We start from the raw sequence: 12803 nt of genomic DNA, 5'->3' as shown, positions 1-12803 counted from the left end.
AGCTCGGATTTCTGGCTTTGGTCCCTTCATAAAATTCCCTTCCAACACTGCCTCTGAGATGTCCCCTAGACGTCCTGACAACAGCTCAACCTTTTTTCTATACTCCATGACTATTTTCTCTTGGATCAGGACAAAAAATTGTTCGTGCAAATCTCCCTCTTGAGTGGCCCGAAACCTCTCCAACAGCCGGTCCTTAAATTCACCCCACGGCCTCAATGGTTGTTGTTCCCGCCACTGAAACCACATAAGGGTCTTTCCCTCCAAACATAATGCAGCCGCCATCAGTTTTTCCCCTTCCGAGAGTCCATTGATGGCGAAATAGCGCTCTACCCTATACACCCATCCATAGGCATCCTCGCTTTCGAAAATGAGCATTTTTAGTTTCCTTACCCTAAAATCGGCTCCAAATTGAGTCAGCCCCACCCAATTTCGCGCCATTGAAGATCTCCAACCTCCCGAATCTACTCAATTTTCCGCAAATCCCAAAGACCCAGCCCACAATTCTCCTTGCCCAGCCCCATATTGAGCTGAAATCCCTCGCCCAACTGCATTCTGGTCATAACGGCTCTCTTTCTCACCGGTAACCCATCCTCCTAGCCATCTGCCCCTAAATCCGACCTGTCCAGACCCAAAACTGCCCTGCACAGGCCTAAATCCAGCCTGCCCCGGCCCACAACAGCCCTGCCCGGCCTGCCTTGGCCCAAAACGGCCCTGCCCAGCCCAAAATTTGGCCTGCTTAGGCCGTGAGTCACCCCTAAACGCTGCCGAGTCGCCAAGCCCGGCCACCCCTGAATCCCGCGTGCCCCATTCTGATGCTGAAACACTGATTCCCAACCCTAAACTGCCTCCTTCAACCGCGTAACCCTCAGATCCACAGCCCTCAGTCGCAACCCAGCCTCCTTCGCCACGCCCAACGCCAGGAAAGGCTCCCCTAGGCCGTAAGTCCCCTAGGCTGACCTCCTCGCCACCAAATCCGCCGTGAACTCTTGCCCCTAGCTGAGTAAGACTGGTGGTTTTCAGCCCTCCACCCTTTGTGCCGTCACCGAGCACGGGTTTCGTGTCGCCAGATCCTTCTCCCGCCACACTGCCTTGGCCTGTTGATATTGCCAGTGGTGGGTTGAGGTGAAGTTCTATTAATTTCAGCAACATGACTTCAAGGGATGAAAATTTTTGTTAAACGCTATTAAATCGCTCGTCAATGGTGGCCTTGACCAATCCAATCTCCGCTTCCAATTTTTCTTCAAGCACGTCCACTTTCTTTGCTGCAATTGTCTCAGGATTCTTGCTCTGATACCACTTTGATAGGACTTAGGGCTAAATTAGGGCTGACTTTTATTGATTAAATCAAAAGAAAACAAACAATCAATCCTGACCTACAATTCGAGAGGTAGGTCAATCTCTCCCAAAACTCCTAATGGTTCCCAATACCAGACAAAACTCAACATAGACCCTAAATGACTCCATAATCTCTTATTTATAGCTAAACCCTAATTAATAACAAAGTTATTAAATTGCCTCTGCCCCTAAAATTACTAAATAGCCCCTGCCCCTTTATATTTTGCGCCTAACATAAGTTTTCATGGGTCTAACATATACTTATTTATTTAATCATTTTTAGGATTATAGGAGATGGCTGACGATGTTGAGTTCACTCTTCCGGAGCTCGACGGAAGACGAAGGCGAAGAAAACAAAAAAAAAAGGTTTGCAAAAACAAGAAGTTAGTCATGAAGCTACAATTGAGTACAATTCTTATGGTGTTCCAGTTGGAAAGGGAAGAAATGATCTTATGAGTTACATTGGAGTCATTGTACATGAAACAATTTCAATTTTACTTGATGATTGGAGGCGTGTGCCATTAGAGATGAAGGAAACTTTGTGGGTTCATTTTCAGGTTTTGTTTTCTTATTTCATAGTATGTTTAAAGATTTTATATAACTTCCAGATTTGTTTAAAGTTGTTTCTAATCCATGTTATTGGTTTACAGAAAAAATTCAAATTGAGCTTGAAATGCAAAAGCCAAGTATTAAAGTGGATGGGGGTTGCATCAAGAAACTTTCGATGTGAACTGGCAACTAAATTCGTTCTACCTAACAAGGACGATCGAAAGTCACTAAGGTTTCCTTCTATTGAATATCCAAGCATTAAAAAAGAAGATTGGAAACTTTTTGTTGATAAAGTTTTGTCTGAACAATTTCAGTGTGTTGTTTGTTAATATTACCTGATTTAATTGTTGGTAGTTACTAATAATCAATGGTAACTTTTTGTTCTTCATATAAACTGTTTGTGCAGGAAAAAAGTAAGAAGACAAAAGACAAAAGAGCAAAGAATGTCTACAACCATCGCTTAGGTAACACGGGATATGGTGGCATGTTGCATAGAAAAGTAAGTGTGGTAATATGGAGTAATTACAGTAATATAAGTAATCTAATATGTATAATATAATAGAATCAATTATTTATGTTTTATGTCACCTTGTAACAGAAAAATGAGAGTGGAGTTTCTGAGCAAGAGATTGATCGCAGTGAAGCTTGGTTAATGGCATGAGCAGACCGAGATGGCAAATATGCTTCTGATGTGACGCCAATTGCTGAGAAAATAGTAAGTCACTTGTATACTTAATTCTTATGAATTTTCTTTATAATATGTGTGTGTGGGGGGAGGGGTAGATATTTACGTACATATATACTGCTTTTTGTAATAATTGTATGGCAACATTTACAATTGATAGAAACTCAGTAAGATTTTATCAGAACTTATTTCTTGGCATATAAAAAGGTTAAAACTTGTGTGAGGTGTTGTCTTGTAATGTTTTCTGTAGTTTCAATTTGAACTGTATATGGATTTGCTCTTTGTTAAAGATTCAAGAAGGATATTAGTTTAGTTTAGCTGATGTCTTGTACTCATAATTGCGGATTTACAATATTTTTTTTTTGTAGAATGAACTGAAGAGTCTGGTTGAACAAGGAACATTCCAATCACAAGGGTCACATGACATTCTAGGTGAAGCTCTTCAGAAGCAGCCAAATGGAAGCAGGGTGCAAGGAGTAGGGCAATTCGTCACCCCATCTATGTACTTTCATGTCCCTGATGCCACTGAATTAGCAAGAGAAAGAAAGATATATCAAGAGAGTTTCCAATTCATGTTTGCTCAATTAGAACGCATGAATGCAAGGTTAAATGCGTACAACAATACTGAAGTTAGAAGTTCTAACTTTCCTAAGCCCAAAACTTCCACTGGTGTTCAGATTGACAATGATCAACAATCCCCTGAAACTCTTGGAAAAAGAAAGGTATGTGGTCTGTTACATGTCATTATTTTATTTCCATTTGTATATGCATGTATTACTACTAATGGTATGTATTTTGATTATTGCATAGGCTGATTTCCCATCGGGTAAGTCGACTCCAAAATCTGTGAAGAGTAAAATCAAGGACAGTCCCACCACAATTTCCCAAGCAACTCCTCAACAAACCCCTGAAAAAGTAAAGTGTGAAATTACTTCAAAGCCCACACCGAAAAGATCTCCTAGACTAACTCCTAAAGTACTAGATAGGCAATTCTCTTGTCATAACAAAGTACCCAACAAAGAACCACTAGTCATCAGACCAACAGAAGTACCCAAAAAAGAACCACTGGTCATCAGACCAGCAGAAGTAGCCAAAACAGAACCCAGAGTCATCAGACCAGCAGAAGTAGCAAAAAAAGAACCCCAAGTCATCAGACCAGCAGCAAAAGACCTCAATGTACGTGTGAGAATACACGGGCAGCAGCACGATCAAGAAAGAATGACATGAGTGAATATATGAACATGTTTACCATGTTCATCGAGAATTCTTTACCTCGGTTGATCAGGATTCGGCATGACATAGCAACCTTTGGTGAAATTTGGGAAACACACTTGAACAAAATGATTTGTGCTGAAATCATTAAGTTTAAAGAGGTCTCAAACTGCATCATTAACATATGGATCAAGTATGGTGAATCATAACTTATGTTTTAGTAAACTTGGCCCTATTATTTTGTTTCCTATATTCAAACTTACTTCGTTATATATATTTGTTTCCTCTTAGACACCTGTATGAGGAGATGGAGAGCAGTGGAAGTACTAAACCAGTTCAGTTTGGGCTTTTTGAGAAGCTATATCCAAGGGTCAGCTTCAAGGACAGGACTCAATACATTTCAAAACTGTTAGGCTTGGCAGAATTGGGACAAGTCATCGTATTCCCATATAACCCTGGGTATAACCTTTTTCATTTGCTAGTTATATTCTTTAATTTGTAGATTAATCACGAAGTTAAAAACTTTTACTTGTAATTCATGTGTGAGAACAATTTTTACTTTGTTTACTGCCCACTGGGTGTTATTGGCAATTGATATGGTGAGACGTACAACCTATTATCTTGATCCTTTGGAAGGTAGTCCTGATGAAGAGCTAATGCAGATTGTCAATCAGTTAAGTTTGTTATTTGTATCTTTGATCAGTTAACTAATTATTGTTAACGTACAGTAAAAAATTAATGTAATTTTGATCTTGAAGTGTCCAAGGCAGCCGAGCAGCTTTGAATGTGGTTACTATGTAATGAAATACATGCAAGATATCATCACAAATGTGAACGTTCTGAAAAATAATGTAAGTATTGAAAACGATTTTTACAATACTACATCATATTGTTTTAATTTATCGTGAAATGAATCAGCTCAAACACCTATTATGTGCTTCTTTATAGTTATCTTTTTATTGCGTATTGTATGCATTTTATAAACTGTGAGGGCACTTATAATGGTGACTGTGTTGCATACTGTTGAATAGATTATATGAATATCCATATAGACATGAATTAGGATTTGGGATATACACAATGTACTACATATCCCAACACAAAACAATTGTTTGGGTTGCAAAGTAGTTGTTAGTGGGGATGTGCTATGGTGTCGTTGCTTGTACTTTACTTTGATGAGGATAAGTTGTCAACCTAATTAAGGTTTTGTATCTACATCCATATTTGTATTAAATCGCGTACTGTTGGGGTTCACAAGTTGCTTAGGCTATCAAATATTGTTGTTGTTGGGGTTCACAAGTTGTTTTTTTTTTTTGAATTACCATGATCAGGATGTTCAGTATTTACCTATATAATTTTGGATAAAACAATAACATTGTTGGAGTTTATTTGTTGGCTTTAATTGTTAACACACAAATATATTTAAATGAATGATAATTAAGTAGTTTAGTCAAGGATTTTCGGTGAATAACTTGTTGTTTTAAAATTAAAGTTCAAGGGAGTTGAGGAATACACTGTCAAGGACCTCTCGCGACTTCGTGATCAGTGGGCTACATACGTTGCCAAGTTAATTACAGCCTACAATCGCGAGGTAACATACAAGTAATTTATGATTATTTTTCCTTAAAAATATACAAGACTTATTTTTTGTGGTGTGCTAATTGATTTTATATACTTGTAGGTGGAAAAAAAATGAAGGCATATGCGGACTCCAAAATGAGTGACTCCAAAATCAGTGACATTGTTATCTATTTTTTCTTCTTGGCTAAATTTTCCGAACTTAATTTAGTACTTTATTGTGTATACTACTTGTTCAAAGCTTAATTTAGTACTTGAACTTATTTTTTACCCCCAAACAATGATGTATTTGAACTATTTTAATTTAATTGATGTATTTGAAATGTGTATTATGTGAATTGCATTACAAGATTTGGTATGTTTAATATATTTTGGGTTTATTTTAATTGTAAAATAAACAGGAATATGTGATTAAAAAAATAAAACACAATCGGTATAGCACCGTTAATACTGACACTAATTATTTAAATGACGATAAGAATTTTTGATGTTACTGAGTTAGTGGATTCCTGATACTGTAGTCACATAAATCAGTGACATGTAAATAGTATCATTAAATGCTAACACGTTTGAGTCACTATCCTTGTGACTCTCTAGTGACACAAAATACTGACATAGAAATAGTATCAACTGATACTAACACCATAGTATTACTATTGTGGTGATACTATAGTGACACAAGATGGTGACGCAAAAATCACTGACACCAAAAATTAGTGTCAGTGTGTTCTGTCTTGAGCATTACTGACACAATTAACAAGTGTCAGCAAAAGTAATCACTGACACTAAATTGATGTCAGTAAAGCCTATTTTTCTAGTAGTGCAAGTACTCAGTTTTTAGGAATATCTTATTCCAATTAATTTCAAATGGTTTGTATCAGTGGAGAAAGGTGCTTGGCTGAACAATGATTTAAGTTTCATTTTTTATTTTTATTTTTGCATCTATACATGTGTTACTCAAAATATAGTTAACCTTTACTGTCCACTTAATTTTTCAAAGTACTCGTTGTTCCATTAGTTCATTGTATCTTTTTTTCATATGTTTCAGAACATTAGAATCTACATTAAGCTGATCAATGTAGACTTTACAACTTAGATAATTTGGAGGCAAGAAGATTAGCTTGCATTGATGTAGAATTTTGGGTACATACTTCAATCTTGCATATTCTTGGTTTTAATAGATCTATTATTTTTCTATATATATCGTGCAATGGTCAATATTGGTTTAACTATTTCAATTTAACTACGGCCTCAAAGTAACTATTTACTATTCCTGATCATCTATATTTTAACGTTCCCTTCAATTTCAAGGTAACTGTTTACAACTTGTGGATTGAGATGCAACAAGATCACATGAAACCCCACCAGGTGCAATTTGATGTTGATTCCACTGTTGATCAAGCAAGAAAAACCAATCCCAATATTCAGTGATCTTAAATTATCAGGTTACAACATGCTTATTATTAATTCTTGTGTCTGCTCTTAACAAAAAATATACATAAACTTGTGCTTCAATTATCCATTGTCAGGTTTATTTACCAATCAACTTAGCTGGATCACACTGGCCAGCATGTCAAATCAGTTTTGTCGGCAAAAGAATTACCATATACACTGCCACAAAAATAACTTTTATTGATATTTTAAAAAAAATATCGGTAATTATTTAATTATGTATTATTTTTTACTTTTAATAAATAGATGTCATAAATTATTAATATTAATGTATCAATAAATTAAATATCAGAGATCACTGATACTTCAGTATCAGAAATTTAAAAAAATCATTAAAATTTGATTTGATTTTAACTCGAACAAGGGACTTCTAAAACTCAAAACTTTTACGTTTAGATCGCAAACCGCTGGACGCCATAAAATTGAGTTGGAATTACAATGTTATATAAAACCTTAACATATAAAAAACCAAACCCTAATTCCCCTTCTCCATTGTGCAATAGAGCCCATACCGCAGCCGCTGCGTAATTTCCTTGCCTTTTTTGACTTCTTCTATATCGTGAAAGATGGAGAATGACCATGCCCAAACACCCACATCCACGGCCGCGCCCACCCCCACGCCGTTGCCGCTATCACTTTCGTTCAAGTGGTTCGACACTGCAGGTACTAAATTAAGAATTTAAAACATTTAAAACGAAAATCAAACATATCCCAAACTTAGCAATTGTCCCCATCTCGCTGTCTTTTATACACACAAATCTCTAACCCAAACTCAAACCCAAAATTGTCTCTTGCCTTTCTCTTTCTCTTTCTCTTTCCTTTTTCTCTTCTCGATCTCTTCCTTTTTTCTTTTTTGGTCCATTCACAAACTCGTTCATTTAACTCAAATAGATAATATAAAGCTAAAACCTTAAGTGAGGCTTTTCTTTCCTTTTTCCTTTTTTTCCCAAATTGAAAAATGGATCAAAACAGTAATTGAGGCTTCTTTCATCAAATTTTTTTCTTTTTATGGTCAAATTTCACTTTTTTTTGTTCAATATTTGAAACCCATTTGCTTGAATTTGAATAAAATTATTGAGAAATTAGTTAAATTTCTTGCTATGGAAGGGATACCGCACCTTATACGTAGACCTGTGAAGGAGATTTTCAATGACTTTAAGGGCAAACAGGTTGCCTTGATTAAGGCTTTAACTGTTGGTAATGGCTTAATATTTTATTTTCTTTGTCAAATTAATTAACGGATTTGTTTTATTTTAGCTTATGATTATTAGGGTTTTTTGTTAATTTTAATTTTCTGGGTTGTTGCAGATGTTGAGAAATTCTACCAGTAATGCAGTCTTGGTGGGATTTCTTTTCCATATCTATTTTTTGTTTATTTAATTGTAATTTGAATTTTTTTCTTTTTTTCCTATATTTCTATATTATATAGATTGAATGGCTGTGTATTTAGTAATTATTACATGTTATTTATTGCTCTGTTTCATTTAAAGAGAGGCAAATTATGTTATTGAAACCAACATGTTTATTTATTTATTTTTTTCAATTGGAAGATTTTTAATAGAGACAATGACTATGATATGAATTAACTAAGTTCATGCTTGTCTGAATGTTTTGAGATTGCACAAAGCTCATGATTTGTCTTTAATTCAAGAAGAAAATGCTTGTTTTTAGGTAGTTTTGCTTGTTGTAGCACTTGGAGACTTACATTTTCTTTATTCATTTGCACGGTTAGTTTCACTCTTATTCAAAAATTTCTGTGTTTCCTCACTGGCATGGTCATTAATTCATTCCATGATTTTTCTTCTGTAAACACACTTTTATTTGCCTTTCACTAGTTTGAAGGACTTTATTTTTTTTAAATTAAAAAATTCCAAAGATTGAAATCAATTGAAATTGCTGCTATAATGTACTTTCTTTGCTGCTGAAGGTCAAGGAATGTCTATTTAAATGAACTAGAACTTGAAAAATCTTGAAGTGTTGTTGTACCCATAGACTTCATTTTTTTTCCTACACATTACACTTATTTTGTTCATCTTCTTACCTTCAATTTGTAATAGAGGCTAACAATGCTTGACGGGAAATGGAGGTTTGCATTTACAGCGGCTAAATCTCATGAACAAGAAGTTGGCAAACTGAGGTCTGTATTTTTTCCTCAAATTCATAGTTGAATTCATAGTAAGGTCAAAGCAATTGATTGAGGGAGAAAATAAATTGAGTTTTATTTATTAGTACAATTTTTGTTATTCAGTGCTTTACACTCTTCATGACAACTTCTGCGATCTTGTCCTATTACCTTAAGGTACTACTGGATATTTGAGAAAAAATTAAAAATGATTAACCTTTTGTATCACCTTGGATGACATGTGGAGTGAATCCTGGAACATCATTTGTCAACCTTTTGATTCAGTAATAATTTATTAATTTTGAGAAATTAGTTTCATTTTATCTTGTTTGTACCTATAATGCATTGTGTTCAATGTTCTTGAAATTTTTGGGCATGGCTGCAAACAAATTTAGCAGTTTTTAATAGCCAACTATAGAGACACTTTAAAATTTGTCTTGGTGGTGAGTTTTTATGGTTTTGTAATTGGGGTGAAGGGTAGCAAATATCAATCTTGTCTAAAGAGCATTTGTGTAAGATTACTTTTGAGTATAGTGGGGTAGCCTATATTAGTATTTTTATGAAATAAGCAGAAAAATGAATCCCTTTCTGTTGTTAGCAATAAAAAGAATTTTCAAAAATGTAAATACTAAGCTTTCTAGTTGCACCGTTATTTGCAAAGATCTTTTCAATTTATTTGTAGATCCCAACATATCTTGATGCATGATCAATTAGTATATGATAGTACGGGTGATCTTTCCATTTGCTTCTCTTTTTCTATTTTTTTTGGGCATCATCGTCTAATGTAAGCAGGCCTCCTCCATGTTGATTTTTTTTAAAGAGTTTGGAGCTTATGCATTCGCAATTCTAAAACATGGGCCGATATGCTTTCTACTTGTTAATCTATTTACTTATTGTCAATTTTGCAGGTTAATTTTGAAGATGCGCAGAGAGGTTTTGTAGAGGTTGGGAAGGTATTTCAAACTTAAATCTTTTAATTCTTCTTTTCCCTGCTTGATATATGTTTTCCCTATATAGTGTTTCAACATGACCTGATTTCATGCCTCATTTATTTCAGCATCCATAAACACTGAAATTGACCTGATTAGTTTTTCTCCCAAAAATCCAAGAATTATTTTTTGCGGTATACTAATTGATTTTATGTACTTGTAGGTGGGAAAAGAAAAATGAAGCCGCTTGTGGATGTTCGGTGACATTATGTGCTTCTTTTTGTTGGTTAATATTTGTTGAATCTTAACTTAGTACTTCGTTGTTCAGAGCTTGTCCAAGACTTAATTTAGTACTTATATTTTTCTTTTCCAAACAATGATGTAGTTGAATTATATGAATTTAAGTTATGTATTTGAGATATTTCTTATGCAATTGTGTTGCGAGATTTTGTATATTTAATATATTTTGAGTTTTCCTTTGGTTGTAAAACAAAACAGGAAAATATAATTAAAATAAAAGTATACTATTAACCAAAAGAATCATAACATCATTGAATACTGACACTAAATGTTTAAAATGACATTAATAATTTTTGATGTTATTGAGTCGGTGTGTTCTTGATACTGTAGTCTCATAAATTACTGACATATAAATAGTATAATTAAATACTAATGCTATCGTGTTATTATTTTAGTGATACCATAATGACATGAATTATTGACACAAAAATCACTGACACTAAAAATTAGTGTCAGTGTGTTCTGGTTGGAGCATTATTGACACAATTAACAAGTCTCAGGAAAAGTAATTACTGACACTAAATTAGTGTAAGTAAAACCCATTTTTCTAATAGTGATATGACCGACTCATTGATGCCTTTTCAACTGAACAAGTTGCTTCTTAGATGGCATGCATGCGAGTGCTTATTCTATGCATGCTAACTTAGCAAACTTCCACCATTATCATTCTGAGCTTATTATTTCAACAACGCCCTATGAAGTCGTCAGAGTCATGGGAGGCCTGCCACAATAAGAATCCAATTCAAGAAACTGTAGGGTTCTTGTGCTGAAGTTCATTAAGTACCTCACAACTCGTGCCCCTTTCAATTTCATTGCACAGGATGGGCCCTTGCTGACGAGGAAGATTGCCATATCGATGCTGCTAGATGAAATTGTTTGATCACTATGCTTGTTTCATCTCAGCAATATATATCAACATCTCAACAAGACTATAGCCCCTTTTGCATCTACTTAAATGCTACAACAAACATTTAAACTTCTGCTGTGTTTTCCTTTACCGTGTTCATTGTATTTTGTTATATTATGGTTGAACTTTATATGTTGTTTGCTGGTTATATTTTTTTATATTTTGGTTGAACTCTATATGTGATAGTGTTTACTCTACTACCATCATCCTTTCATTGTCCTTTAGGTATTCTTCACTTTGTTTATGATAACATATTATATAATTGAAGAAAATTTGATGGATCAAATTAATTGACCATTTTGCTTAAAAATAAGACAAAAATAGAGGCAATGAGAAGATTGATTAGGATAAATGTTGCGGCAATAGCAATATCCATGGTCGGCATCTTTAGAATATCCAAGGAATTCATTTTCACAATCTTTTTTTACGTAGTTTAATAGTGTAGCAAGCTTGCATAATTTTCTAGGTAGATTGCCTTTACAATCATATTAGCATGTATAGCTATCACCAGCGTCACAATCCCCTGAGCCATTTTTATGTTTTGATTTGCACTTTGTCTTACAAGCACCTTTTACTAAAATTTGGCCAAAATCTTCAATACATAATTTCTCTTTAATTACTGCCAACAACTGGTGCCTGCTATGAGAACAAGAAAGATTAATGTAGAGAAGTCCTTATTGTACATGTTAAAAAAAATAATAAGTATTCATTTTTTTCTTGTTTTTGGCACAAGTTCAAGGTTGTTTTAGCTCCATTTAACTCTATTATTAAATCTGTTCATTAAAAATATCTTAATTTTATCTATTTATTTATTTATTTTACAAGTTCAATTTTTTTAATTTCATATGCACGAACTCTTTTCAAAAAACTTGACCGTTATAGTTACACTAAAAAAATGTATTTCTATTTAATCAAGCAATTATTATTGCATCAATATTTTCGTATCCTATTCATGCCTAGATACAATTACAAACTCTCAACAGACCATGTCCACTGTTTACTTTCACATATATTGTCTATCAATGTAAATGGCCTCCCAAGGAAAATCATATTATAGCAGACTATGTCCGTGCTTATACATGGCCTACTCAAAGAAATAATAATATTTTTATCTACATCTATACACTTATACATGCTGCCTAAATTTTGGTAAAAAAAATCTTTGCATACCACATCAAACACTTATAACCGTTGACAAGAAAATTATTACAAAACTTTAGTATACCTCATTTAGGAGGAGCAACAAACTATAGAGCGGGACGCAAGAGACTTAGGGTTCATTTATGATTGAGGTGCTGTAACTTTTAAGCTACAGCTGCTGTGGAAAAAAAAACTGTAATTATGAAATAAAAATAAGTAATATATAGTAAATGTAAATTTTAAATAATAATTTTGATAAAATTATTAAACATATAATAGATTTTCCATTATACAAATGAAAAATAATCAACATATCTTTCAAACTATAGCAATTAATATTTACCAAACACTTTAGTGCTGTACTTTTTAATTTACAGCTGCCCAACTTCAATTTCAAACGCACCCTTAGAGGTTGGTAATGGTTGGCTCGAAGAAATTCAAAGTTTAGTTGATGAAGACAACCAAGAGGAGCCGTAGAAACTTTATTCTCTAAGTTGTTTAATTATTACTTTTTTATTGTAAAGACTTAGATTACCTTAGTTTTCTTAAATTTTGTTTTATTTTATTTTGTTAGATGGTTTAGAACTACAAACG

At 34.1% G+C, this 12803-nt stretch overlaps 1 protein-coding gene across 1 annotated transcript; it reads right to left on the bottom strand.

The window, feature by feature from the left end:
- Window positions 1–465: 465 nt before the first annotated feature.
- LOC127899338 (uncharacterized) lies at window positions 466–1149 on the bottom strand. The gene has a single exon (XM_052432695.1). It carries the CDS (start codon window positions 1147–1149, stop codon window positions 466–468), a length of 684 nt encoding a protein of 227 aa, XP_052288655.1.
- Between the last annotated feature and the right edge of the window lie 11654 nt (window positions 1150–12803).

This window comes from Citrus sinensis, chromosome 8, assembly GCF_022201045.2.
Source record: "Citrus sinensis cultivar Valencia sweet orange chromosome 8, DVS_A1.0, whole genome shotgun sequence".
Lineage (NCBI taxonomy): Eukaryota > Viridiplantae > Streptophyta > Magnoliopsida > Sapindales > Rutaceae > Citrus > Citrus sinensis.
This window is presented reverse-complemented; position numbering and strand designations above follow the sequence as displayed.

Excerpts from the sequence above, each read along its gene's own strand:
- LOC127899338 (XM_052432695.1), bottom strand. The coding sequence starts at position 1,149 with ATGTTGCTGAAATTAATAGAACTTCACCTCAACCCACCACTGGCAATA.